The sequence below is a fragment of the Petromyzon marinus genome, chromosome 13 (genome assembly GCF_048934315.1).
Source record: "Petromyzon marinus isolate PM22_M1 ecotype Great Lakes invasive population chromosome 13, UKy_Petmar_22M1.pri1.0, whole genome shotgun sequence".
Taxonomy (NCBI): domain Eukaryota; kingdom Metazoa; phylum Chordata; class Hyperoartia; order Petromyzontiformes; family Petromyzontidae; genus Petromyzon; species Petromyzon marinus.
The window spans coordinates 62,848-89,600 of NC_133679.1; the positions used below are offsets into that span (position 1 = coordinate 62,848).

Consider the following 26,753-nt stretch of genomic DNA (forward strand, 5'->3'; position numbering starts at 1 on the left):
GTCAAAGGTCAACGCGTCGCGCCAGTTGCGGGCGCGCGGGAGGCACAACTGTGTACAGTGTGTACAGTACTGTCTCCCTCCCCGTGTACTGTCTCTGTCCCTGCGCGCTCTCTCCCTGTGCTCTCGCCGCTGTCGCCATGATCCACGAGCTGCTGCTGGCGCTGAGCGGGTTCCCCGGGAGCGTGTTCGCGTGGAGCCGCCGGGCCGGGCTGCAGGTGATGCCGGGATCCCCGCGGGCAGAGAGACGAGCGGGCGGATGCGCTCAGGGCACCGGGTGTAGGAGGAGTTCGGGTACAGCCTGAAGGGAGGCCTTCATCCAGCAGTGGGTGGATCTTGACCGATGATGATTGGTTTCATTTTCTGTTGTAATATTTTAAATCACATTTGCGGGGTGACTTTACATTTCATAGTTTATATTTTAGACGTTGAATCTGGACCTCGAATGACATTTTTTAAAATCAAACATTGAGCTGTATTTCATTGAAAACGAAACTCACCTGTCTCTGTATACAGATTAAGCAATTAAGTATTTGATTTGTGAGTTAAGTGGTTAATAATTAATGAGTGATTAATTGAGAGCGATTGATAGATGTAATAATAAGTAATTGATACATTTAGGGGTTTCAGATAAATTGGCTAATGTATGAATATCGCAATTGGTGGTTCATTTTTTACTAGCTGTACTACCCAGCTTCGCCCGGGACTTGGATCCACCACGTCCGGCCGCCTTTGTCTCCCCAGTGGCGATGTTCACACACCACATCAGTTAGTCGTTTGAGGCTGAGTCGACTTAGGGGAGGCCCAGGACCCGTTAAAATAATCGTGACTGGTGTTGACCGTGAGCGGGAATCGAACTCGGGGCGCCAGGTTTGTTGCGAAGCGCGCTAACCACTACACTACAATGCGTTACGCTTCCACATGCGCGGGTCACGTGACAGATTTGACGTCACAGCTCACTTGCCGTGCAATAAAAATATGCATTATTGAGCTCCCCCCCCAAAAAAAAACAAAAGTGTATTTTTTTTATAATTGTTGCATGGTGTACAGTCTGGAAAGTACCCACATGGCAAATTTACAGTTGCATGTCGGGAAGTACGCTAAACATTTTGAACAGACACATATTCACAACTTTGCCTTTTATATATATGGAGATTAAGCGATCTAGTGGAGTTTTCATTGAGTAATGAATGGAGTGATTTATTGGCTGAGCAATGGATTGATGTTGAATGATGGTGGTCTCCAGGTACTGCAAGACGTCCCGTTTATCCACCCGAGTGAGGTGAATTTGCTGAACCGGATCTGCCGTTTGGGCACCGACTACATCCGCTTCTCCGAATTTGTGCAGCAGAACAGCAGCCACGTCCAGAAGCCGGTGATATTCCAAACTGCATTTCTGCTCCCCAGCCTCCCCTGCACAGATTCGTGCCCCCCACGTACAGAACATTCAATAACACTTTCACTACTGGTCCAATCTATTCTCGGACCTGACGATGCACCAGCTGTGGCCAGTCCCGAGAGTTTGCATAGCCAAAGTGTTTTTGTATTCAAGGCATACATATCTCTTGACATCTAGTGGCAAATCTGAAAAATAAAAATGATTGAATTATGAATAATACAGAGCTTGTAACCAGGTAAAGCACCTGGGACAGATGACCTCTCCAGCGAACTGCTGAGGGATGGTGGCATGTGTGCAGACTGCATTAGATGACATTATAACTGTTTGGTCCACAGGATAAGTTCCACAGGATTGGAAGGATGCCCTGGTGGTCCCCATTTTTAAAAAGGGGGCCCTACTGATTGCAACAACTACCGGGTATCTCCCTCATTATAACGGGAAAAGTCCTGTCAATAATTATTCAAAATCACCTTGCTAGACATGCTGAGGAGAAACTTGCAGAGCCCCAATGTGATTTCAGACTGGGGTGGTCCTGCATGGATGCCATTTTCTCTGTCTTCATGCTACACCAGAGGTGTAGAGAATTTAAACAGGACCAACATCTCTGCTTTATTGAACAGGTCAAGGCCCATGATACCATAATAAGTCGAGGGCTCTCGGTTATTTTTCATGCTTTCGGAGTCCTATACCATCTGTTTACAATCGTTAAGCACCTTCATGATGGTGGGGAGGCCCGGGAAAAGTTATGTGGCCGGGTGTTGAAGCCATTTTATGTTCACCTTGGAATGCAACAGGGATATCCTCTGGCCCGTACACTATTTAGTTGACCACGTAGTTGAAGAAGCTTTCCATGGATGTGCAGTGGGTACAAAGCTTGAGGAAACTTCTCTCTTTTGGAGGCAGCATGTTTATTTAACATTTACATAACACAAAGGGGTACGGCCCCTTCCACCCGATACACTAAGGAGGTATTTCTTCCAGACTATTTTGCCCTCACACTGGTTACGCTCTAACCCTACACTGGTTAAGCTCTGACCCTACACTGATTAAGCTTTTGTCCCGACTCTAGCCAGGGGTTCGGGTTCTGCCCTTTGGGCTCTTCGCTTTGGGTCTTCCAGGTGGCAGCTCCATGTCTCTGGGGGTGGCTCTTCGGTCTTCAGGGGACCGGCTTTTATACCGTCTTCTGGCTCACTCCGCCCATAGCCACTCCTCCCTTCTGGAACCGTCTGGAGGGGCCTGGAGCGTGACGTTATCCCCCAGCCCCCCTCTTGGGGGTCTGGGGCATGTACCCATGGTCCCGAGCTACACTGGGATTTACCTTGGCCTAACGGCCTCACTCATCTCCATCGGCCTCCCTTCTGCCCCCTGTTGGCTTAAGGCCGTTACTACATGCCATAAGTAGCGGCAGTTACACACAATGTTCAACGATGCCGCTACAGATGTACTGGTGGAGTTTCATCTGGTATAGATACAAGGGGAGGCTGATCGATGCCCGGGTGTGGTCAAAGGATGGCTCCCTATTGGTCAGCTATATTATGTATGCGGATGATCTGGTGATTGCTGCCCACTCTGAGGACTTGGATATGCTACTACTGAACCTGGAGCATGCTACTAAGAGATGGGGCCTTCCCATCAGCCTCACAAAAACAAGGCACCTGCCTGGGTATTTTATTTCATCAAATGCTCCCCTCCACTCCCAATGAGTGGTGGGGCAGTTGTGGAGAGAGTGGAGAAGTTTCTGTACTTAGGCAGTGTGCGTATGATCAGCTCCAGTTTACCAGCCAAGGTCTTACTCCAAATTAGTCAAGCGGCCTTATCTATTCATCAGCTGTGTAACACTTTGTGGAAGCTGCCTGGCCTGTCGTTCCATACAAAGCTCTGGATCTTCTTGGCCACAGTTCGACCTTCGCTTCTGCATGCTTGCAAAACGTGGAGCTCTCTAAAATAACATCTGTGCCTGTTTGAAACATTTAGGCTAGCCTACCTACCATCCATTCTGGGTTTAACCAGACTGGATTGTGTGACGACCTCACAAATCCTTTAAAAATCTGGACACAGTCCGATCAGTGAGCTCCAGCAAGTGAGGCTGCGTTCGCTGGATCATCATAACCCACATGCCCAGCCACTGCATTATGCACAGTTGGTGCATCTGCCAGTCATCTCAGTCAACCCATGGCACCTGGGCCTGTTCCATGACCTGCCAGCGGTCCTTTGACATAACACGTGGCCTCAAAGTACACCTAATATAGCACAAACGCCGTGGTGACATCAATGCCACTTAGTGGTGAATGGTGGTTGTTAATAAGACACTGTTCGTCATGTGTGTGTAACTTAATAGTGATGGTATCTTCTTCCTGGTGACATAACTCACAGCAGACGGAGCTGGCAGGACACAAGCAAGGCATGTATCTGCGTGCATTTTGCTCCGGACTGGACTTGGTGCTGCAGTCGTACCGCCAGGCTCTGCTGGACCTCGAGCAGCAGGTCAGGCTCACGGGCCATGCCCGCTTCAGCTGACACAGTCATCGTTGCCAAGGAGAGATATTACCACCGCCCACACTGTGGTTGAGACGCACGCTGCACCCACACTGTTGGTCAGGCTCACCACAAATTGTTGAGAAGGGTTTCTCTGCTCCCAATATAGATGTATATATACATCTTGTGCATCATCTCATATGGCACTATAGTGATCGTTATGACACAATGTCCGAATTTGATGACTTGTTGAGCGGGGCACACATGTTACTTGAGAACCAAATGTCCTCAGGCATCAGAGGTCCCTGTTGTGGTATCGGTGTAAACTGTTCTGCAGGTCTCTGGAATTGCCTGTGACCAAATCACCCTGAGTTTGCCCTATACTCATATCTCAGGAGTTAAGCAGGTTTGAACCAAGTTAGGACTTCCTAGGAATGCCAGTTGTAGGCTTGGCCAGCAAAGTGGCACGTTGATGGTCATACAGCAATGGATTCTTGATTCTGTGTGGAGCTCTCTCTTACCCTTTTGTATGCTTAGATTTCAGTGTTCTCTGTAGCCCATTTGGAGAGGTGCCGCACCTTGCTGCCCTGTGAAAATTGGTGCATAGCCTAAGTTTCTGAGCGCTATGTTGCCCTGGTTTTCCCGTCACTTTGCGTCGCGTTTCCGTAGAGCTGCCTCTCGGAGGCACCAAGGCATGTGGGCTGTGCTAGGCCACGCCCATTAAGTCTTTGGAATTTGACTGATATAAAAGTAAACTGCTTCTTTATTGCATATGTGGGTTTGTATGTATATATGTATATTGTGTATGTGATGCATGTGCGTTGCTTTATGTTGCGTGTGTCTACACGACCATGGGGAGAACATGCAAACTACAAATATATAGGCGAGGTAGTTAGCATTTTGCCACTGTGGTGCCCCATCAATATGCCAAGGCTCTGGATTATTCTTCGTGATTTTGGAGTCCTAGACCCTTTACCTCACAATCATTAAGGACCTTCGTGATGGTGGGGAAGCCTGGGTAAAGCTGCACCGTTGGGAGTCTGAGCCATTTTCTGTTCAGCTTGGGGTACAACAGGAATGTCCTCGAGTGCAGTAAAGGAATGGTTGTCTATTGGTCAACCATGTTATGTATGTGGATAATCTGGTAATTACTGCCAACTCTTGAGAAGGAGTTGGAGACACTACTGCTGAACCTGAACCATGCTATTAAGAGATGGGGCTTTACCTTCAGCCCCACATATACAAAGGACCTGCCTGGGTATTTTGGAATCAAATGCTCTGCTCCCTTCACTCCCCATGAGTGGTGGGACAGTTGTGGAGAGAGTGGAGAAGTTTCTGTACCTGGGCAGTGTGCTTATGACCAGCTATGTTTTGGCAGCCGAGGTCTCGCTCCGAATCAGTCGAGCGGGATTATCTTTTCATCAGCTGCGTAATGCTCTGTGGAAGCAACCTCGTCGGTCACTCCACACGAAGCTTCAGGTTTTCTCGGCCACGGTTATGCTCTTCCTTCTCTATTCTTGCGAAATGTGGAGCCCTCTAAAGGAACATCTGCACCTGTTTGAAACATTCAGGCTGCCCTGCCTACGGTCCATTCTGGGTTTAACTAGACTGGATTGTGTGAAGAGCTTAAAGATCTTTGAAAGATATGGACACATTCTCATCGGTGAGCTCATCCAACAAGCAAGGCTGCATACCCAGCCACTGCATGCCCAAGCAGCTTCTCTTTCGCTGGATAGATGGGGCTAAATGAGCATGGCATGGGCTAGACAGGAGATTGACTGATATTGTACAGAAGAATGCGGAGCTAATTATAAATTGCCGATGACTGGTACCAGCAGTGTCAAGATCGGCCTCTATGGAGGAGGTTCGTGAAGAATGCTACTAGGCAGTTTGAGGCAGTCACCCTGAAAGAACAGCAGAGGGCAGAGGAGCGATGCTATTCGGTAAAGTCACGTAGGTAAAAAATAAAACAACAAAAATCACGACGTTTCGGCCACAACACAAGCGGCTTTCATCATGTGAAGGGACCAGACTGTCTCGAAGACAGCGCTGGAGTGAAACACAGCCAAGCTCAGACCGCGACCTTTAAGCTGTGTGAGAGTCATTAAGATGCCTTGACAAAGGAATTAGCATAAAAATTAGCATTTAATTGGCCGACTTAGCATGATGAACGGTGTAGAGGTGGTGTACATGCGGGTGAACATGCCGGTTGGCGAGGGGGGGAGGGGGAGTTTACCTATTGATGGTGTGAAAAGGGAATTTTAAGAGCTGTGAAAGTTTGGGGTACCACTACTTGAAAAAATATACTGTACCATTGTAAATTCGTTTAATGTTTGGTTCGATTTAGAACATCTTTCCAATGGTTGCTTAATTTGAAACCATCTTCTCGGTTGAAATTGTGTCTGTGTTTGTAGATCTGAATTGCCTCGTGAACAAATCTCTGATAAAAACCCGTGGGTTTGCAAAGAACCTTGGTATCGGAGAAAATTATATCGTGATCACCCACAGCGTTGTAACAGTGATCAGCTACGGTAGAAGAATTCGTTCTGCCATGTTTCAAATCTGATTTGTGCTCGCGAATTTGGTCAGAGACATGTCGCTTCGTCTCCCCGATATAGCAATCACCGCAGGTACAACTCAATTTGTAAACCCTGGGGTACTGTAAGTCAGGGATGACATCCTTCACGAATGGGATCAGATAACGAATTTTGTGTACTGTATTGAACCGGACCTGGATCTTGTGTTTGTTTAGAATTTTGGAAATCTTTTTAGTAACGCCTGCTATATATGGTAGTGTGATGGTTTTGACCGGAGTATCAAGTGGTTGTTTCTGTATGGAGGGAGAAACAGCTTGGCGGATGGTACGGTCAGAGTATCCATTCCTTTTGAGGGCCAGGTGTACATGTTTTAATTCACTGGTCAGGTGGTGTTGGTCCGAAATGCAATGAACCCTATGGTATAAAGTTTTGATGAGAGAATTCTTTTGGGCTGGGTGGTGGTGGGAATCAGGTTTCAAATAGGAATCTGTGTGGGTGGGTTTCCTGTAGACAGAATGCCCCAATGAGCCATCAGGTCTCCTCTCAAACAGAACATCTAAGAATGGTAGCTTGCCATATTTCTCCACTTCCATGGTGAATTTGATGGTGGGATGTCTGGAATTGATGTGGTGTAGGAAAAGGTTCAGAGCTGGGAGGCCATGTGGCCAAATGACGAAAGTGTCATCCACATATCTCTTCCACTTTCGTCATTTGGCCACATGGCCGCTTGTGTTGTGGCCGAAACGTCGTGATTTTTAAAATATTTTTTTTTTACCTACGTGACTTTACCGAATAGAACCAAAGAGTATGGATCCTTGCAGTCACGAAAGCTTCAAATCTAGAATAGGAGCGATGCTCACAACGAGCAGTGCGCCAAGTGGCTAAAACACAGCAAGTTAGCAGAGTGGGGAGCCAAGTTGGTGCATCTGCCAGTCATCTCAGTTAGCCCATGACAACTGGGTCTGTCCCATGATATCCTGTCCGCAAGCCTTCGAAACTCACGTGGCCTCAGAGTGCACCTAGCATGGCACAAGGACCATGGTGATGTTACCGCCACTTACTGGCGAACAACAGTTGCAGGTGTGTGCTTCGTTTGTGTTAGTTGCCTTTGATCTCTACAAATAAGCTTTGTTGTTACAGTTCCTCGCCGATCCACACCTGTCCGTGTCTCACGTGAACCACTCGCTTGAGCAGGTGAGTGTTACCCCCGGTTGCTGTGACTACTGCCCTCCATACCTAACCCTTTCTGGCACCTGGCTAAAGTTGCATTGCTTTCTAATGGTTCAGATGTCTCTTGAGGTTGCGAGGACAAGGAAGATGAAAGGAAACAATTCTAATAATTGTCTAGTTTATGTTACTGGATGCGATAATTTTATCAAAGTGAAATATAAAAAGGCAGGATGCTCTAAAGCAGTTGTTTCCAACCTGTGGACTGCAAGGCTGTGTGAGGTGGTCCATGGAACTCTTGCAGATGCTGCAATTTAGTTATTTAAATGTTTAAATAGAGGTTATTTGGTGCATGGTGGTCTGTAAACGTTTGTTGAGGGTTGGCAGCAATCCTCCGGTTGAGAAACGCTGGGAACCATTGCTCTAATGGGAACCTGCAGTCATGCATTTTTGTCTGCTGTTGATCTGTTAATGGAAATACTGAATGGCACGTTCGATGGATATTCTCTAAAAAACGCATTCTAATAAATATTTGTTTTCTTAGAAATTGAGATTGTAGGCATGTAGTGTCTATATCAGTTGTTCCCAATCTTGCTGGACCTACGGATCACTGTCAGGTCTCAACTTATATCTACTCACCACCATTGCACTCATCAAATTTTTTAAAATTAAAACGGCTGTAAATTGCAGTGTCTGCAACAGTTGCGTGGACCACTTCCCACGGCCTTGCAGAGCCTCCACCAATGTTCCATGGACCAGATTGGGAACCATGGGCCGATATCAATCTTCACAGTCACGTTATTCGTTTACCAGGGCACAGGCTCATATTTTATTTCACTGATAAACAGGCTAATTTGCCATATGCAGGCAAGTAACAGTTGGTTAATAGATACAAAATATAATCTTACACTCATGAAAGATTCACCATTCTAGATTTAAAGTTTCACCATATTATGTGTAAGAGTCAGTTATTTTGTAGGCAAATTATTAGATTATTATGTATTTTGTATATATGTATGTTAAACTTATTTTGCACCGTATTTTACCTTAAGGCTGTTGAATAAGACAACAAAGAATAAATTAGACAATAAAATGAGATAGTATTTTGTGTGGGGCCATCAGTTGCTGAGTCATGCATTGGAATGTTCTACATAAGTCCAGCGTCCAAGGGGAAGGGAAGACCTAAGGGCTGATGGTGGTGGCAGATTGTCAGGGCAGACCTTGGAAGTCGCTGTATGTCAACTGAGCAGCAGCTCCAGGATCTGACAGAGAGGAAAGAGCATTGGCGAGTGTGGTGGTGGCATCAGTTGCTTTGGCCATAATGAGATCTTGTTCTTGTGGGACCATTGCCCACACATGTCTTTGTTTGATTCAGTTTCAGCTGCTCTTCCCAGCACTTATGGTCGTCCTGGATCTGATTAAATCACAGAAGGTATGGGATCACCTCAATACTATCGATGATGTGTGTATTGTGTTTTGTACATTATTCTACAATATTTGCTGTGTAGAAATATACAATAAATAAGGAAAATGGCACAAGACTGATCGATTCTGTATAAAAACAAAATATAAGCAATTATTGCCACTTTCCTTCATGCTGTGTTAAATTACACATTTCCTCTCATCTCCACATGAGCCACTGGCCCTGAACCAGTTGTAGAAAATTTATTTGTGAATAATGCCTAGCAAAATATTGAATTAATCACTTTACACTATTAAGCAAAAGCTTGTGATTTTTTCCCTTTTAATGCATAAACTTACTTTATCAATGCAATGCATTTTTGGTATAGACAAGTGTGAAAAAGTTGCAGTTCGAAGACATGAAACGTTTATAGCAGCACCTACATGATATTAACATTAATAATTTGAGACGTTTAACTGATAGTGCATACCATATATTCTTAGGCCTTTCGGTAAAGTCACGTAGATAGGTTCAAAGAAAATAAATTAAAAAGAACAGAAAACTACGACGTTTCAATCGCAACGCAAGCGGTCATCTTCAAGCCCTTTTCCTGAAGACGACCGCTTGCGTTGTGATCGAAACATCGTAGTTTTCTGTTATTTTTTATTTATTTTCTTTGAACCTATCTACGTGACTTTACCGAAAGACCCAAGAATATGAATCCTGCAGTCACGAAAGCTTTAAGTCAAGATGCATGCCATATCTTTTATAAATCAATTGCCCAAAACGCTAAGCAGCCAAAGAAGGCAACGTACCTGAGAAGACAATGACCGTAAAGATTAAGCAATGCTCAAAATTGGCTCACATGCAGGAGGATGATTGCATTGTGAGAATGTAAGAGATGGAATAGGCCTTCATCCAACAATTGCTAGATCATGGCTGACAATGGTTAGTGTCTATGTCCAAGTAATCCATAGGTGCCTTGTTTTCTCCGTGTGGTACTAGCCCTGTGTCTATGTATGTGAAGTGACTGACTCAGAGACACTACAATAGGAGGCAATATATTTATTACAGCCCTCACAGGTACGAGAGGCAAATAAATTAGGGTCAGGACAGCTAACAGGCTGCCTGACCAACAACGCCAACGAGGTGAAGACGGTGACGAGGACTCCGGCAGCATGACGGTTCCACTCCCAACCAACAGCCCCAAACCTTCGCTCGGGGTCCCCCTTTTATCCACCTAGCATGGCCCTCTTCCGCCTTCAGCCACACCCCCCTTCTAGAACACACTAGAAGGTTCCCAGGCTTTACCACACGTCCCCTCTAACCCCCTTGCCTCGCGTTTCTTTTTCCTGGCTCATGACCTCCTGTTGGCAGACAGGGCTACTGCACCTGCCGATCCCCCTCTGTGCCCGAAACCAGCGCTATGTGCCATAGTGACGCATTCCCTGTTACTCCATATATATGTTGAACTTCTTTCGGACCGTACGTAGCCAACCGTGCTAATTGGAGGTGTCTCAATAGCCCATGTGTCTGGTCTCTGTCAGGTTCACGGGTGTCAAATCTTAGAAGTGATCTATAAGCACAGCTGCAGTGGACTCCCTCCCATCCGTAAGGCGCTGGAGAAGTGAGTGCACGTCTATTACTCAATAATGTGTCACAACCTCAGTGTAATGCGCAGTGGAATCCCAAGAGCCACAACTTAGTAACTCGTCCTTTGGTGATGAGCACATGGGGACGTCTCGTCTTCAAGAAGGATATATCTTGATAATAAAGAACAATTACATACAACTTTATCTCTTTGTGGCCTGTCACTTGATTAGTTTTAGCACATAGTTATAATTGACTTATCCATCTTACACGTGATGGACAGCCTGGATACCTTCCAGCTTCGACATTTTGGTGATTGTCTTAGCTGAACCCTCTCTTCTCTGATTTTTCCCCCACTCTTAAAATAAATTTGCTTAGGGAGCGCAGTTTTATTTTAATGTGGGAATTAGCTTTGCATATGTCCTTGATAGCGTATGATAGCATTTTTGATTAGGATACTCCGGTTAATAACATCCAAACTATAATGAAGAGTGGGCTTGGGTAAGACACCGCATAGCTCAATGGAATCGTGTATGTATGTTGAACTTATTTCGCACAATACATAGCCAACCATGCTAATCGGAGGTGCAGGGGGATGACAACAAACTAAACACAAAAAGTCGTTCTAAATAAATGAGTTTTCAATGTTTACAGTTCATAGCTCCAGTGGCTTCCATTTCTGGAAAGTACTTGACGTGTAATGAGTGCGACTTTATTATGTATTCGTTCGGCAACCGGAAGCCAATGCAGCTTGGCGAGCACTGGACAGACATGGTCAGATCTTGTAGTACCTGTCACGACACGTGTCAGAGAATTTTGTACACGCGGCAGCTTGGCCATGTTTTTGCCAGACGTCCTGGAGAGTAGCGAGTTGCAAAAATCAAGCCTTGTTGATATACTATGCTACACGCCACAGTATTGGCTATTTCACGACTCAATAGTGGTCGATGTGTCGTAGAGCGCTCATATGAAAATTGCAGGACCAGAATATTTTGCACGTGGTGATAAAATGATGCATTTTAGTCGAGTATGGTGCCAAGGCTCTTCAGACAAGTAGAAAGCTGAATCCTGGAGTCCATGACCGCCACACCTGATCCTCTTAACAATGTTTTTCGCCTGAGTGCCAAACAGCAGAACCTACCATATTTCTGGATTAAGCAGCATTTCACTTTATGCAAACCACACGCGCACCGAGGAGATGGAGTGATAATATTAGTTCTGCAGGAGCTTGGATGGATTGTTGGAATGCAATATTGTGAGGTAGCGGCAGATTGGGGTGGCCTTTGTCCAACAGTGGATTTAACATGGCTGATGATTGTGATATGAGTAATTAAAAAAACTCCAGCTTTGACAGAGGAATGCCGAATTGTCTGTGATTGTGAGAGATACTGGATCATAGCATGGTGGCGGTCGTGCTGTGTGCAGGGTGCTGTGTGTTTGCCATGGGGTCATGTACAAGCAGATCTCTGCCTGGATGCTGCATGGGCTGCTGCTTGACCCCCACCAGGTACGTGCTGAGTCCTCCAGCGTCACTCACATCAGCCCCGACTACAGCACTAGTCGGCAAACGCGCACACCGACCCACACATCTGTAGTAACATCGGGGATGTCACTGTATGGTGCCGGGCCATAGGGGCCGTGTCGTTCGATGTTCCTACATCGTGGACAGCACTATGGGTGGCTGTGTGTAATACCAGCCCTAGCGGGGGTGGTGAGCACTGGGATAGTGCGGACACCACGCACAGCGTGTGGTGGGGGCTCCCACGAGGGGGAGTGGGTGACTGTCAGCTCAGGGGCAGGGTTGCCCTGGGCCATGGCACTCTGGTTGACCCCGTAGATGGGGCGGCTAGTGGGTGATCACGTGTCCGCGGAGAGCCCTTGAGAAGGATCGAGAGGGAACGAGAATGCTCGAGAAGGCGGGCGGGGCCGAGGGCGGAGCAACCCCGACCGTAGGGGGATATATAAGGCAGGTCCCTGAGAGGGACCGGGATCGCTGCATTCTACAAGCCGGAAGCGCAACACCTACAAGCGGGAAGCTCTACGTCTCAAGCTGGAAGCTCTTCGTCTTACGAGGCAACCACGTGATCGGAGACCCGAGTGAGGGTCGGAACCTTCGTAGCAGTAACCACTCTGTATAGCGTAGTTAGCTGGATGGTCAACACCCTAGGCTGTATCAGGTAAAGGAGCCGTTACCCCTTTGTGTTACGGTGTTACAATGTGTTGCCTCTAAAAGGAGCAACGTCTGTGACTCAGTTGGACTCACTACACATCGTGCGAAGCCACTCTCAGCAGTCTCATCGAAGTCTACGGATGTGCTCTTTGGTTCTATTCGGTAAAGTCACGTAGGTAAATAATAAAACAACAATAATCACGACGTTTCGGCCACAACACAAGCGGTCTTCATTGTGTTGTGGCCGAAACGTCGTGATTATTGTTGTTTTATTATTTACCTACGTGACTTTACCGAATAGAACCAAAGAGTATGGATCCTTGCAGTCACGAAAGCTTTAAATCTAGAATCTACGGACGTGCTCTGTCCGGCATGCCTTGCGTGAGCGCTGATATTAATATCAGTAATTAAATACTCCCGACGTCAATCGCATGTTGGAAAGCATTTCAATCATAGGGTTTTTTGACCATACATCACCATGCTGCTGTTTGCGGGTTTTAAAAGGTGAGGGGGTTAAAGAATGCCATCTAATGGTAACCCATGCTCAAAATTAAACTCGGAGGACTCACCGCAATTTGTCTCAAGTCATGCCCGGCCATGTTTTAAATTCTTAGATTAAGATTATTTAGAAAAAACCTGTGGCATCCCAACCAGAACAACGCAACCAAAATCCCAAGGGTAGCAAGAAAAACGTCCAAAGCCACACTGCTTGTTAAATGTGTGCTTGGTCATTGCTGCTAATGCTGCTTTCAATTGAGAGAAGAAAGCTCACTGCGCGCTGGCTGCTGTGTGACAATGAGAGTGACGTAGACAGTGTCCCTGCACCGTGATTGCAGGAGTTCTTCATCCAGCAAGGGGGGGCCACCAGGCCCGAGCAGGGGGCGGTTGCAACCCCCACCCACAGCCAGAGCGAGCAGGACGACGAGCTCGGCATCGGCGGCGTGTCCGGACGGCAGCTGCGGCAGATGCAGAACTTGGTGTGTGAGCACGCAAAGCACCCACAGCACACAGCTCACAAATCACACAGGATACTGAGCACACATAGCACGCAGTTTACATAGTACACAGTACAGAACACACAGCTCACAAAAATCATAGGATACAGAGCACACAGTATATGGCTCAAAGCACATACTGGGTTAGATTCTTCTCAAGTGAGATGAGTTTCTCACTCATGGGCAGAGCTTGCTATAGATTTGGGTTGTCTCATTGGCTTCTGTCTATAGTGTGTGGGCTTCCTGTTGTTGTGGGCGAGGCTTCCACTGACGGTAACAGATGTGGCCTCTACGACGTGCGTGTGATAATGAGAAGGTGCATCTGCAGTCCTTGGATTGTGCTCCTGTGTTGCAGCACTTGTCCAAGGAGGCAGTCGTGCTGAAAGAGTCGATGAGGCTGTACTCGATTCGGCCGGAGATGCTCCCGGGATACCTGCCCCACCGCCTGGCCCAGAAGGTCCTTTTTGTCGGGGAGTCGGTGCAGATGTTTCAGAGCCAAGCAGCGTCTCAGTGTGCGTCAGGTAAAGGGCAAAAGGAGCGCATGCCACCGAGCACTCTGTGGTATCTCCTCCTATTGGCTGTGCCACACACAAGCTAATGCTTGTCATTAAAAATACAAAGGCCTGCTTTGAATACTGAAAAGTCGCTATTTATGTGTAGAGTGAAATACTCGGTGCGCACAGTTAACTGAGGGCAACTGAGGGCAAACAGGTGTGCAATGTGAGGTTGCACGGACAAACCGCCACCTAATTAAGGGGAGAAGCGGGTGCAAACGGGGTCGGCCAGGTGTGCGCGTTGAGACCGGAGGTGTTGCCAGGGAGACGGGAGATAAGGGTTGATTGATGGGCCGACAGGCGCCAGCCTGGCCAGAGCCTAAAGAGACGCACGAGAGGTCTCTGATAATTAGCAGAGGGATATAAGGGTGTGTGCGTTAGCGAAGAGGGAGTTGTTGCCGGGGACCAAGGGTGAAGACATCTCGCCGCTGCCGCTCCAGGGGCAGCGGTGGAGATGTAGAGTTGCTGTGTGCGAAGCTGCTGTGTGCGGAGACGCTGAGTGCGGAGATGCTAAGTGTGGAGTCGCTGAGTGCGGAAACGCTGTGCGCAGAGTCGCTGTGTGCGAGGACGCTATGTGCTGAGTCGCTGAGAGCAGAGCTGCTGAGTGCAGGATAAGGGAGGTCAAAGGTAGATAAGAGTGGGGAGAGGTTAAACATAAGTGACCGTATAGATAGTTATAGGAGTGCCTACAACTGGTGCAAGAATATGTGAATAAAGTGTAAGCAGGTGACTTGTTACAACGTGTCGGTGTGAGTAATTTTTGAAGACACTACATATGTATGCTGAACTTGTGTCACACCGTATGTAGCCAAGCGTACTAATCTAAGGTGTGGGGAAGGACAACAAAGGGTTACCTGTATGGTGCTCACAGGCTGGTTCACATCCAACAGGTGCATACTCTGGGTCTATTGACCATGAATACGCACCGTCTGCTTCACAGTGGACGTTAATAATCCCGTGACATCATTTGAAAAAGAGTAGGCCATTGTTTGCTGTGTCATGGTCCAATTTTACCATATTTGAAATCTTTTTCAATTTGCTTCAGTGGGAAACAGCAGTTGTTGGCTGAGCAGGTATAATAATTATCATTATCTTCCCAGGTTCTATTTTAAAGTCCCATGAGGATGCCTTTGCCACGGAGATTCACAACTTGCAGCAGCAGGATCTCTTCAGTCTTCTTGAGCTGGAGATGGTGGTCGATAAGATCCGCAACACAGTGGCCGAGGTAGGCAAGTGATTCACGAGAGCCGGTTAAAAAGTCCGAAGCCAAAGATAGCAGGAGTGGTGCTAATTTAAAGGGTCAATGTTCAATAAAACTATCATTATTTGTAATTTATGTCAAGCATGTAAAATTATTGTTTGCATGTAAACTGATAAAAATTAAGAGGTGGCACGGCTGAACTCTCCTTCCCATACATATTTTTAAAAAATGTTTCTTTACTATTATTTATTTTATTTGCTGATTACCTTATGCTATTCGTTGTGCATGGTTGCACTTTATTTTGCGTGCGGTTACAATTAACTCTGCTCAACCTCAGTCTAGATTTGCTCAACCTCAGAAGCTAGGAGTCATAACCAAAGTTGGCCCTGCATTCATGACTCTTGCCAACAATATATGGCGTCAGGCCTGACTGCTTATTATTACTATTGCACTTCGCTTACATACTGGTAGAGTGGAGCTATAAAATGATTGCTACTGAACTGTGTGTATGTAGCACCTGTGGAAACTCGTGGTGGAAGAGGCAGACCTGCTGGGACAGCTGAAGGTAAGATACTATGTGGAATGTTGCATTGAGCCACCTCTCACCAGTTATGGCTCAAGAGTGGTCCCAACAGCACCACACCAGCCACATGGAGACATTCACGATTAAATAACGTCTATTTTATTTAAATGGTGTGAATCATGCAAATTGATTTCACACAAAAAACACATTTGTAACTCTTGACTTAAAGCTTTCGTGACTGCAGGAATTCATTTTCTTTGGTTCTTTCGGTAAAGTCAGATTGATAGGTTTGTAACGCGCACAGTTTTCAAATGAAGCCATGGGAAACAACAGACAAGCGGGAAAGTGGGCCGCACTGGCACCAGAGATAAGCTCTCTGGCCCTATATTGGGATGTTTGACTAACTCCATGAATGAGTGTTCATACATGTGAGAGGAAACCCATGCGTGTTGTGATACATTTGTTAAGCTGCACCTGGGACGTGCCGTATTCTGTGTCTGCGTAGACCATAAAGGACTTCTATTTGCTCGGTCGGGGAGAGCTGTTCCAGGCATTCATTGACAGTACGCAAACGCTGCTGAAGGCACCACCCACAGCTGTCACCGAGCATGGTGGGTGAGGCTTATACTGCTGTGATCGCTGTGATTCCCTATTCACATACACATAGTGGCATCTGTGTGTGTGTTCTGTGGACCCTCTCATGCTGTGCATGAACTTGATTTCTAACCAGGTGAGATCCCATTGAGACAAGTCTCAGTAGGTGCCAGTGGTTCCCATGCTTTCTGGATCCACGGACCACTGTTAACCCACAAAACATTTTCTTGCAAATTACTGCACAGTAAAACATCTTGGGTTTTGTAAAAAAGTAAGTATATGTAACAGTTCCTTTACAGATACCTCCCACGTTCTTCCAGAGCCTCTACCATTGCTCTGTGTGAATCACTGCTCTATGGAAATATGCCCTGATTCAGGACATGACAATCATGTCTTTCTGAAACTGCCCAATATCGAGGCATTCACCATTAATTTTTAGATATTTTTCAACAGCCATTTCTTTAGAAACTAGCTCTAAAGCTAAGTGGCTTCATAATTACTCTCTGTTTAAAGTTAATAATAAACGATATTTAATAAAATTAAGTTTTTAAGCAAAAAATTATTGCATATGAAGGATATTCAAGTATTTAACTCTGCATTTTATTTTATTTAAATTGATGAAAACTTATGACGAGCAGACCTCGTTGAGCACAACCCCATAGAATGCTGATTCGTTATAGCGCTCTTTGTCCTGGAGAAATGTTTTACAAAAAAATGAAATCAGAACATCTATAAAGCCCTTACAAGTGAAAATATGCAGCAGCGTCTGCCAAGGAAACATACCCGCCCCCATCATTCGCTCAGCCAATGAGAGTGATGTCAACCAAACCCCACCCCCTACGATTCGATTATCACGATTCGTGGTTACAATATTTTTTAAAAATCTATTTTTTCAATGTTGTTACATTTAGCCACGTGAGAACAATATGAAGCCCTCATTGCTAATACATTCACTCCTCGTTTAACGTCGTCGCATTTAATGTTGTCGCTACAAAGTCGCCGAATAATCACTAGCCATGTATTCATTTGATGTTGCATGGTATTGATCCAACGTTCCGCCAGCGGGCAACTACTGTACTTTCTACGGCGGAGAGCGAGGTGGCTGCGTGACTCGAAGCGAAGCCTTCCGCTTCAGTCTGACCACCATTACAGTATTGTTTACATCCTGTTGTCTTTCACTTTGACCCCACCGCTCACTCATCCACCGCTCACTCACTCATCCACCATTAACTCACCCACTGCTCACTCATCCACCACTCACCCACCACTCACTCATCCACCGCATTCCACCAAGTGTCAAAATCATCGTTGGTGAATATAGTATTAAATTATTTGTTTAAAATAAATTAAACTCATACTGATATTAAATTGTATTTTTAATAGTAACAAAAATGTACTGTACAGTATATGTAACGGCCTTTGTCTAGCAAAAAAAAGTACTTATATGCATGTTGAACTTCTTTTGCACCGTACTTAGCCTACCGTGCTCTACCTGGAACCTGGTTTCATTTTAAGATGTTTCACTTAAAGTCGCACTTTTCAAGAACGTAACCACGACGTGAACCGAGGAGTGACTGTACGACAGAAATAATGCCGTTGAGTACACATCCCTATATATACAATAGTATAATGACCCCTTTTGGCGCTGATTCAATTAGTGCTCACTTCTCCAGGAACGCATCTTGAGCATTAAGTGAGGTATGCCTGTATTAAGGCATACAGTTCATTAGGCAGCAATAAAAATCCAGATCGCTCGAATGCAGTTGTAAAATAAGGATGCATTACATTTTATTTGCCTTTCCAGAACGTTCTGCAGTGTACAATCGGTTATTTCGTAGTCACATGCAATTATCAAACAGCCTTTCAGAGTTGCAATATAACTCGTAGTCAATTGCTATTATAGTTATGATTGTAGTATTTTTTTGTTGACATCAGCGACTGCTGGATGAAGGCCTCCCAATGCCATTGCCATCTCTCACAGTCCAGTACTGCTCCCATGCATCTCACTCCTGCACATGAACTGATCTCGCCAACAGTGCAAGGCCTCTGCACAATGGGTGTTTTGTAACACTGCATATATAGTCATAATAAAACACGTTTTCACCTCAATGCATTTTCAATATTTGTTTTAATCTAGCGCGATGACCGTAGAGAATTAATGGAAATAAAGAGGCGTTCCATGCAAAAGGCCACCGGTCCTCACCGAGCATGCTGAGCGGTCACTGCTGTGATTGTGTGCGGTTGCTGCAGATGTGAACGTGGCACTGCAGCAGGCGGCGAGCAGGGTGCTGCTGGACGACGAACACCAGCTACACCTCTTCCACCTCACCATCTCCACCCAGGCCAGGGACCACCGAGGTATCGGCATGGTCATAGCAGATCTTCAATGCTGTCGTGGATATACCCTTATAAAAAATACATTTAGTGAAAGATTATATACTAATTCTCTCAATCATATTGTCTTTTCATACTAATCACAATGAGGACAATCATAATTGATTAATTAATGGGTGTTTGAGTATTTATATTATTTTGTTCAGGAAACTTGGCACCACAGATAGGAGTCTAACTTGCTTTGAAAGCTATGTAACAATGAAAACCCTGTGGGAAGGTCTGGAGGTTGGCTCATGTGCCGGAGACAGACTTTGTCGTAGGCCGATGACACGTCCACAAAGGTCTTGGATTTCTTTTGGAATCTGGCCTCGATGTGCGTCGCAAGTGCCAAAACTTGGTCATAGTCGCTGCGTTCAGGCCGGAATCCCGCTTGTTCTTCAGGGATCTCTGACTTGAAGAGGGGGCTGATTCTCCAGAGGATGATGCGTTCCAGGAGTTTATAGGTCATGCACAGGAGTGATATCGGTTTATAACTTCCCCAGGTCGTTGGTTGGCTTGCCCGGTTTGAGTATTGCAATGACCATCGCCTCCCGCCATGCTTTTGTGATGCATCCATTTTTCATGGTTACATGCGAGATATAAAAAAATGTGGGCAATAAGGTTGATCTGACATTGTGTATGACGAATCGCTCATGCCCCAGACAAATAAATTATTTACATAAATTACAGATTCCTGTCAGAGCTACAGTGCTGCTGATATTATTTACTTTTTTCTAAAACAAACACAAGCGTAATAAGAAAAAAAGCGGTAGAATATGACCAGCAGTAGCGCATTGACCACACATTGCAGAGGTTCTTTGTTCGAATCCGGCATGCTTCCCTGATTAATACTGCAGTTTGTATTAACCATATCATAGTGTATGTTAATGCCACCACCTTGTGTGCCATTCCGGTACTTGCTAACACGTGCCCCCACTATGGTGATATGAGCAATCTCTCTTTGCATTGTCTCAGAGGGACTGTCGGGGCATGAGGGAGAGGCGGTGCGAGAGCCATGGTCTGGCTGGGCGGCACTGGGCCTGTCCTACACCGTGCGCTGGCCACTGCACATCCTGCTCACGCCGTCCGTGCTTGACAAGTGCGTCTGTGACCCGACACACGCCCAGAGTGGATTATACTGCGGGGTGCTTCTTTTCAAGACAGTTGGCAGGAATGAGCCCGTTTTATTTCCGGACTCATTGAACTTATTTGCAAGTGTGAGTTTTGTATTTTCACCTTCGTAGGTCTAGACTTATGCCATTGCTCTAGAGTGCCTGTATCACAATCGGAATGTTGTCAAGTTATACTGGTTAGGGCTTCAATTAGCCTGTAATCCTTGGTCATGGATAACATTAGAATCACTGGCAGTGTTGAACTGGTTTTTCCAGTTTAGTTTTGGTTCAGCAAAAACCTGGTCAATATAGGATCAAATGGTTTAGTTCTGGTAAATTGATTGCAAAAAACTAAAATTAGCCACTTCAGTTTTTGCGGTAAGTCGTATTTTGTCTGTGCTTAATAGGCCAGAATACATTAAATAATTTAATTGAGTTGCTGTTATGTGTAACAGGTGCAATGTAGTGTTGGGACTAATGGGTGTGCTGCTGCTCCGTGTTTTTGTTCCACAGATATAACGTTATGTTCCGCTACCTGCTCGAGGTGCGACGCGTGCAGGCTGAGCTGCAACGCTGCTGGGCCGTCCAGATGGAAAGGAAGAGCTCACGAATGGACAAAAGTGATGCAGTCAAGTGGAGGTTACGGAACCACATGGCTTTTCTTGTTGACAACCTCCAGTATTACCTACAGGTGGGGCTGGTACCTGGCACATCACCAGTATCTTGCAGGCATTTCATGATTTGACAACCCCTCCCTTTCATTTCAATTGTCACATTTCAGATTAATGATTAAAAAATATACTTGTAACCCTTTCCAACTGTGTTAATGCAATATCCGTCTACAGGGTGGGCAAGTCATACCGACTGTTGTAAAGATGATCTCATATAAATAAAAATTATGAAATTAAGGGTTGTTATCAAGTTGCGATTTGACAATTATTATGTCACTTCCTCTTTTTTCGCTAAAATTGTGCCACCTGCACTTGTGACATCACTTTTGGTCATGTTTTTGGAAAGGCTTTCCCCCCCCCCCCCAATTGGTCTGGCCTTGTGAAGTTTCACTATACTATAGTTGTCCAGGTGTATTTGTGTATGTGTGTCTGTATAGTTGTGGGTTTGTTTTTATGTATGTGGTTGTATGCGGCTGTGTTGTGCATCTTCAGGTGGATGTGTTGGAGTCTCAGTTCTCACAACTACAGCAGCAGGTGAGCAGCAAACGAGACTTTGAGAGCATCCGCCTGGCACATGACGCCTTCCTGGCCAACCTGCTCGCTACCTCCTTCATCCTGCTAAAGCCCGTGAGATGCACCCCTCACACACACACCCTCACTCACATGCAGCCTCACTCACACACAACCTCACATACACATGGCCTCACTTACAACAACAACCGCCATTCGCCACTAAGTGGCGGTGACGTCACCACGACGCTTGTGCCAGGCTATGTGCACCTTGAGGCCACGTGAAGTGTCCAATGCCCGCTGGCAGGAGGTCACGGGGCAGACCCAGATGCCACAGGTCAACTGACTGAGACGACTGACTGATGCACCACCTGTGCCCCCTTCTGTGCCAACTTGCTGTGCTTTAGCCACCCGGTGCTCCACTCGTTCTTGTGAGCGTCGCTCCTCCGCCCTCCGTTGTTGTTGGAGGGCGGCTGCCTCCACCTGCCCAGTAGTGTCCTTCACGAGCCTCCTCCACTGAGGCCGATCTTGACACCGCTGGTACCAGTCATCAGCAAGTCCACTCAGCTCCACGTCCTCCTGTACCACATCACTCCATTTCTTCTCTAGCCTGTGCCGCGCCCGTTTAGCCCCCTCGGTCCGGCCGAACAAAAGATGTTTAGGCATGCGGTGCCTGGGCATGCGGGCTACATGACCCAGTCAACGCAGCCTTGCCTGCCGGAGGAGCTCACTGATGGGACTTTGTCCAGATCTTTCAAGGATTTGTGAGCTCCTCACACAATCCAGCCTGGTTAAACCCAGGATGGATTGTAGGCAGGCTAGCCTAAATGTTTCTAACCGGCAAAGATGTTCCATTAGGGGGGTCCACATTTCACAAGCATAGAGAAGTGAGGGCATACCTGTAGCTGAGAAAACCTGATGCTTCGTGTGGAGCGACGGACCAGGTAGCTTCCATCATGGGATTTTTACCAGATAGAAATTCCTCTGGTACAGCCATGGAAAACTTCTCGAACTTCGTGGTCGAAAAATATGTTAAATAATGCGGGAGCCAGAGGACATCCCTGTCGCATCACAAGATGAACAGGGAATGGCTGACTCCCAGCCATGCAGCTTTACCCAGTCCTGCCCACCATCGTGAAGGGCCTTAATGATTGTGAACAGTCAGGGATGGCAAAATAATGAAGAACAATCCAGAGGCCTTGCCTATTGATGGTAGGTCTTGTTGAAATCCCTTACAAACCCGCTGTAGCAGACAGACAGATAATGACATCCGTGCAGGACCCACCAACTCGAATCCATATTGAGTCAGCCTCACACACACGGCCTCTTACAAAAGGCATCAATCACACACGACCTCACTCACAGCCACACACGCAAAACCTCACTCACAGCTACGATAAGTGTAACTGGAACATGGGCAGGAACAGATGAACATGTTTGAACAGGATCTGATCATGCAGAAGACAGTGATAGATACTGCTTTGTATGGTGTCTGATCATATGGTCATCTGTTCTGCAGGTCTTCCACTGCTTGCACGAAATCCTGGGCTTGTGTCACTCCTTCTCAGCCCTGGTGACCCAGGCGTCTCCGGTATCAGATGACCGAGTATCCGCACAGCTCGACAGTCTAGTAAAGGTATTTCTACTTTTATATGGCCCATGTAGAGCAACTATTAGAAATGCAGTTGTAACTTATTTAGCCGGTTAAATGGTTTGTTTCAGAGTTATGGGGTTTCCTGTGCCAGTGGCTTCATCAAACTACATCTCGCTACAAAATCCTCTTTGACTACCATCTCCACCACGAACCATTCCCTCCACCTCTTTGATATGGCTGAGCAAGTTATAATTTCTTTGATATGGCTGAGCAAGTTATAATTTCTTTGATATGGCTGAGCAAGTTATAATTTCTTTGATATGGCTGAGCAAGTTATAATTTCTTTGATATGGCTGAGCAAGTTATAATTTCTTTGATATGGCTGAGCAAGTTATAATTTCTTTGATATGGCTGAGCAAGTTATAATTTCTTTGATATGGCTGAACAAGTTCTAATTTCTTTGATATGGCTGAGCAATAAAATGATAAAATAAAATAACACGATCAAATTCTCACGACGTTTCGGCCACAACACAAGTGGCCTTCATCAGGTGAAGGGACTGGACTGTCCAGAGGACAGCGTTGGAGTGGAGACAAGCCAAGCCCAGGTCGCGTCCTTTAAGCTGTGTGGGAGGAAACAAAAAACGCCTTGACAAAGGAATTAGCATAAACTGATGTACTGGACCGGCATGGTGGGGGTGGGGGGGAAGGAGTTTACATAATGTTGGTGTGAAGGGAAATAAGTGGCTGTGAAAGTTTGGGATACCACTACTTGAAAAATTATACTGTACCATTGAAAATTTGTTTAATGTTTGGTTTGATTTAGAACATCTTTCCAATGAATGCTTAATTTGAAACCATCCTCTCGGTTGAAATTGTGTCTGTGTTTGTAAATCTGAATTGCATCGTGGACACATCTCTGATAAAAAAACCCGTGGGTTTGCAGAGAACCTTGGTATCGGAGAAAACTATATCGTGATCACCCACAGCGTTGTAACAGCTATGTAACAGCTATTAACAGTAACTGGGTATACACTACACTATATAATGAATACCATATAGTAAACCAATAAAAAACTAAAATATAAACTATCTCAATGTTATCAATAAACTCTATATATTCTCCAATCAGCTAAGCTACCAACAATAAGTCATTCTATATCACAATGTTGGTAGCTTAGCTGATTGGAGAATATATAGAGTTTATTGATAACATTGAGGTAGTTTATATTTTAGTTTTTTTATTGGTTTACTATATGGTATTCATTATATAGTGTAGTGTATACCCAGTTACTGTTAATAGCTGTTACATAGCTGTTACAACGCTGTGGGTGATCACGATAAAGTTTTCTCCGATACCAAGGTTCTCTGCAAACCCACGGGTTTTTTTTATCAGAGATTTGTCCACGATGCAATTCAGATTTACAAACACAGACACAATTTCAACCGAGAGGATGGTTTCAAATTAAGTATTCATTGGAAAGATGTTCTAAATCAAACCAAACATTAAACTAATTTTCAATGGTACAGTATATTTTTTCAAGTAGTGGTATCCCAAACTTTCACAGCCACTTATTTCCCTTCACACCAACATTATGTAAACTCCTTCCCCCCCCACCCCCACCGTGCCGGTCCAGTACATCAGTTTATGCTAATTCCTTTGTCAAGGCGTTTTTTGTTTCCTCCCACACAGCTTAAAGGACGCGACCTGGGCTTGGCTGTCTCCACTCCAACGCTGTCCTCCAGACAGTCTCGTCCCCTTCACCTGATGAAGGCCGCTTGTGTTGTGGCCGAAACGTCGTGAGAATATTATTGTGTTATTTTATTTTTTTATTCTCATTCTACGTGACTTTACCGAAAGAACCAAAGAAGATGAATCCTTGCAGTCACGAAAGCTTTAAATCGAAAAATGGCTGAGCAAGTTATCATTTTTTTGATATGGCTGAGCAAAGTTATTTTGTAGATTTTTGGTTCGTGTTATAAACAGTAAAATGATTAATGACGTAATTTCTCAACAGTTTGTCAAATGACTACTAAATGCAACATTTTCTTTTTGAAGGGTGACTTAGTTATTTGTGAAACCGTGTTGTTGTGATTCGGTGTGGGCTGGGTGTGACTGGGCTCTGCTGGAACCTCAGGGCTTTAGCCGCCAATCATCACTGCTCTTCAAGATTCTATCCAGCGTGCGGAGCCAGCAGAGCAATCCTAACCTGGCCCAGCTGCTGCTGCGGCTCGATTACAACAAATACTACACACTGGCGGGAGGCACACTCGGCAGGTGAGAGGCATGCTGGGTGAGTGAGAGGCATGCTGGGTGAGTGAGAGGCATGCTGGGTGAGTGAGAGGCATGCTGAGTGAGTGAGAGGCATGCTGGGTGAGAAAGTGAGAGGCATGCTGGGTGAGAGTGAGAGGCGAGCTGGGTGAGAGAGTGAGAGGCATGCTGGGTGAAAGTGAGAGGTGTCTTGGGTGGGGGTGAAAGGCATGCTGGGTGAGAGTGAGAGGCATGCTGGGTGAGAGTGAGAGGCGAGTTGGGTGAAAGAGTGAGAGGCGTGCTGGGTGAGAGTGAGAGGCATGCTGGGTGAGAGTGAGAGGCATGCTGGGTGAGAGTGAGAGGCAAGCTGGGTGAGAGTGAGAGGCTTGCTGGGTGAGAGAGTGAGCGGCGTGTTGGGTGAGAGTGAGAGGCATGCTGGGTGAGAGAGTGAGAGGCATGCTGGGTGAGAGAGTGAGGCATGCAGGGTGCGAGAGTGAGGCATGCTGGGTGAGAATGAGAGGCATGCTGGGTGAGAGTGAGAGGCTTGCTGGGTGAGAGAGTGAGAGGCAAGCTGGGTGAGAGTGAGAGGCATGCTGGGTGAGAGAGTGAGAGGCATGCTGGGTGAGAGTGAGAGGCATGCTGGGTGAGAGTGAGAGGCGAGCTGGGTGAGAGTGAGAGGCTTGCTGGGTGAGAGAGTGAGAGGCAAGCTGGGTGAGAGTGAGAGGCATGCTGGGTGAGAGAGCGAGGCATGCTGGGTGAGAGTGAGATGCGAGCTGGGTGAGAATGAGAGGCGAGCTGGGTGAGAGTGAGAGGCATGCTGGGTGAGAGAGTGAGGCATGCTGGGTGAGATTGAGAGGCATGCTGTGTGAGGGTGAGAGGCGAGCTGGGTGAGAGTGAGAGGCTTGCTGGGTGACAGTGAGAGACGTGGTGAGAGAGTGACAGGCATGCTGGTTGAGAGAGTGAGAGGCGTGCTGGGTGGGTGCACTTCGCCCACTATGAAAAGCAGACAGCATCTACTTTATAGTTAATACATCTGCAATATTAACCAGGGTGGTCTAAATTTATAGCTTTCTTTATTATCAGACATTTCAATATTGGAAGCACACTGGTAAATTATTGTTTGCTTATTTTTGTTTTTCAGTTTTGGAATTTGAAGTTGAAAAATAGGTGGATCCACAGACAGTGTTCCATGATTCACGTTGGGCAAATGGAGCAATGCACTTACAATGCCGAGTTGCTCACGGTCACTATAGTTTAATTTGGGTTTAAAATAGGTGATTGTGAACTATTGTGTTTTTTCCAGTTCTCTTTATCATTTTGCTTATATGAGCATCAGTTTGTGATAATCCCCCACCACCACTACGATATAAATCGTCGAATTACCTACATATGCTTCAATCTTAAATGTGTTTTTATCATCAAGTGTGATGAGTGTTGCCTCCCTGATCGTTTTACATATAGCCATGTAACAATTAAATAAATTGTCACAATGTTGTGAGTTCATTAAAACATATATTGTCTTGTTTGTATTGTATTGGGTTTGTTTCCCATTGTATACATCTCATTATTACAGTTTAATTTACCGAGTTATTCTAACAAGCATGTATACAGCCCTGTCAATCTGCTGCTGGATGAGGGC

General features: G+C 45.8%; 1 protein-coding gene across 2 annotated transcripts; it reads left to right on the forward strand.

The window, feature by feature from the left end:
• On the forward strand, positions 1-26,639 carry TUBGCP4 (tubulin gamma complex component 4). Of its 2 annotated transcripts, none has more exons than XM_032953758.2 (19): positions 1-215; positions 1,244-1,372; positions 3,770-3,880; positions 7,549-7,602; positions 8,951-9,007; positions 10,525-10,604; positions 11,993-12,074; positions 13,574-13,714; positions 14,088-14,253; positions 15,387-15,511; positions 16,002-16,052; positions 16,516-16,621; positions 18,855-18,962; positions 19,953-20,076; positions 20,603-20,780; positions 21,253-21,387; positions 22,790-22,906; positions 25,002-25,141; positions 26,256-26,639. In XM_032953758.2, exons 1-19 carry the CDS (start codon positions 138-140, stop codon positions 26,266-26,268), a joined length of 1,995 nt encoding a protein of 664 aa, XP_032809649.1. In that variant the 5' UTR covers positions 1-137; the 3' UTR covers positions 26,269-26,639. The 2 variants fall into 2 exon arrangements, with proteins under 2 accessions (XP_032809649.1, XP_032809650.1); XM_032953759.2 differs by having other exon boundaries at positions 3,773-3,880.
• The last annotated feature ends 114 nt before the right edge of the window (positions 26,640-26,753 follow it).

What these genes read in the sequence shown, in the direction of transcription:
- TUBGCP4 (XM_032953758.2), top strand. Translation starts at nt 138, where the DNA reads ATGATCCACGAGCTGCTGCTGGCGCTGAGCGGGTTCCCCGGGAGCGTG. An exon ending in TGAACCACTCGCTTGAGCAG is followed by an intron (nt 7,603 to 8,950) that starts GTGAGTGTTACC and finishes TGTTTGATTCAG; the next exon opens with TTTCAGCTGCTCTTCCCAGC. An exon ending in TGCTGCTTGACCCCCACCAG is followed by an intron (nt 12,075 to 13,573) that starts GTACGTGCTGAG and finishes CCGTGATTGCAG; the next exon opens with GAGTTCTTCATCCAGCAAGG.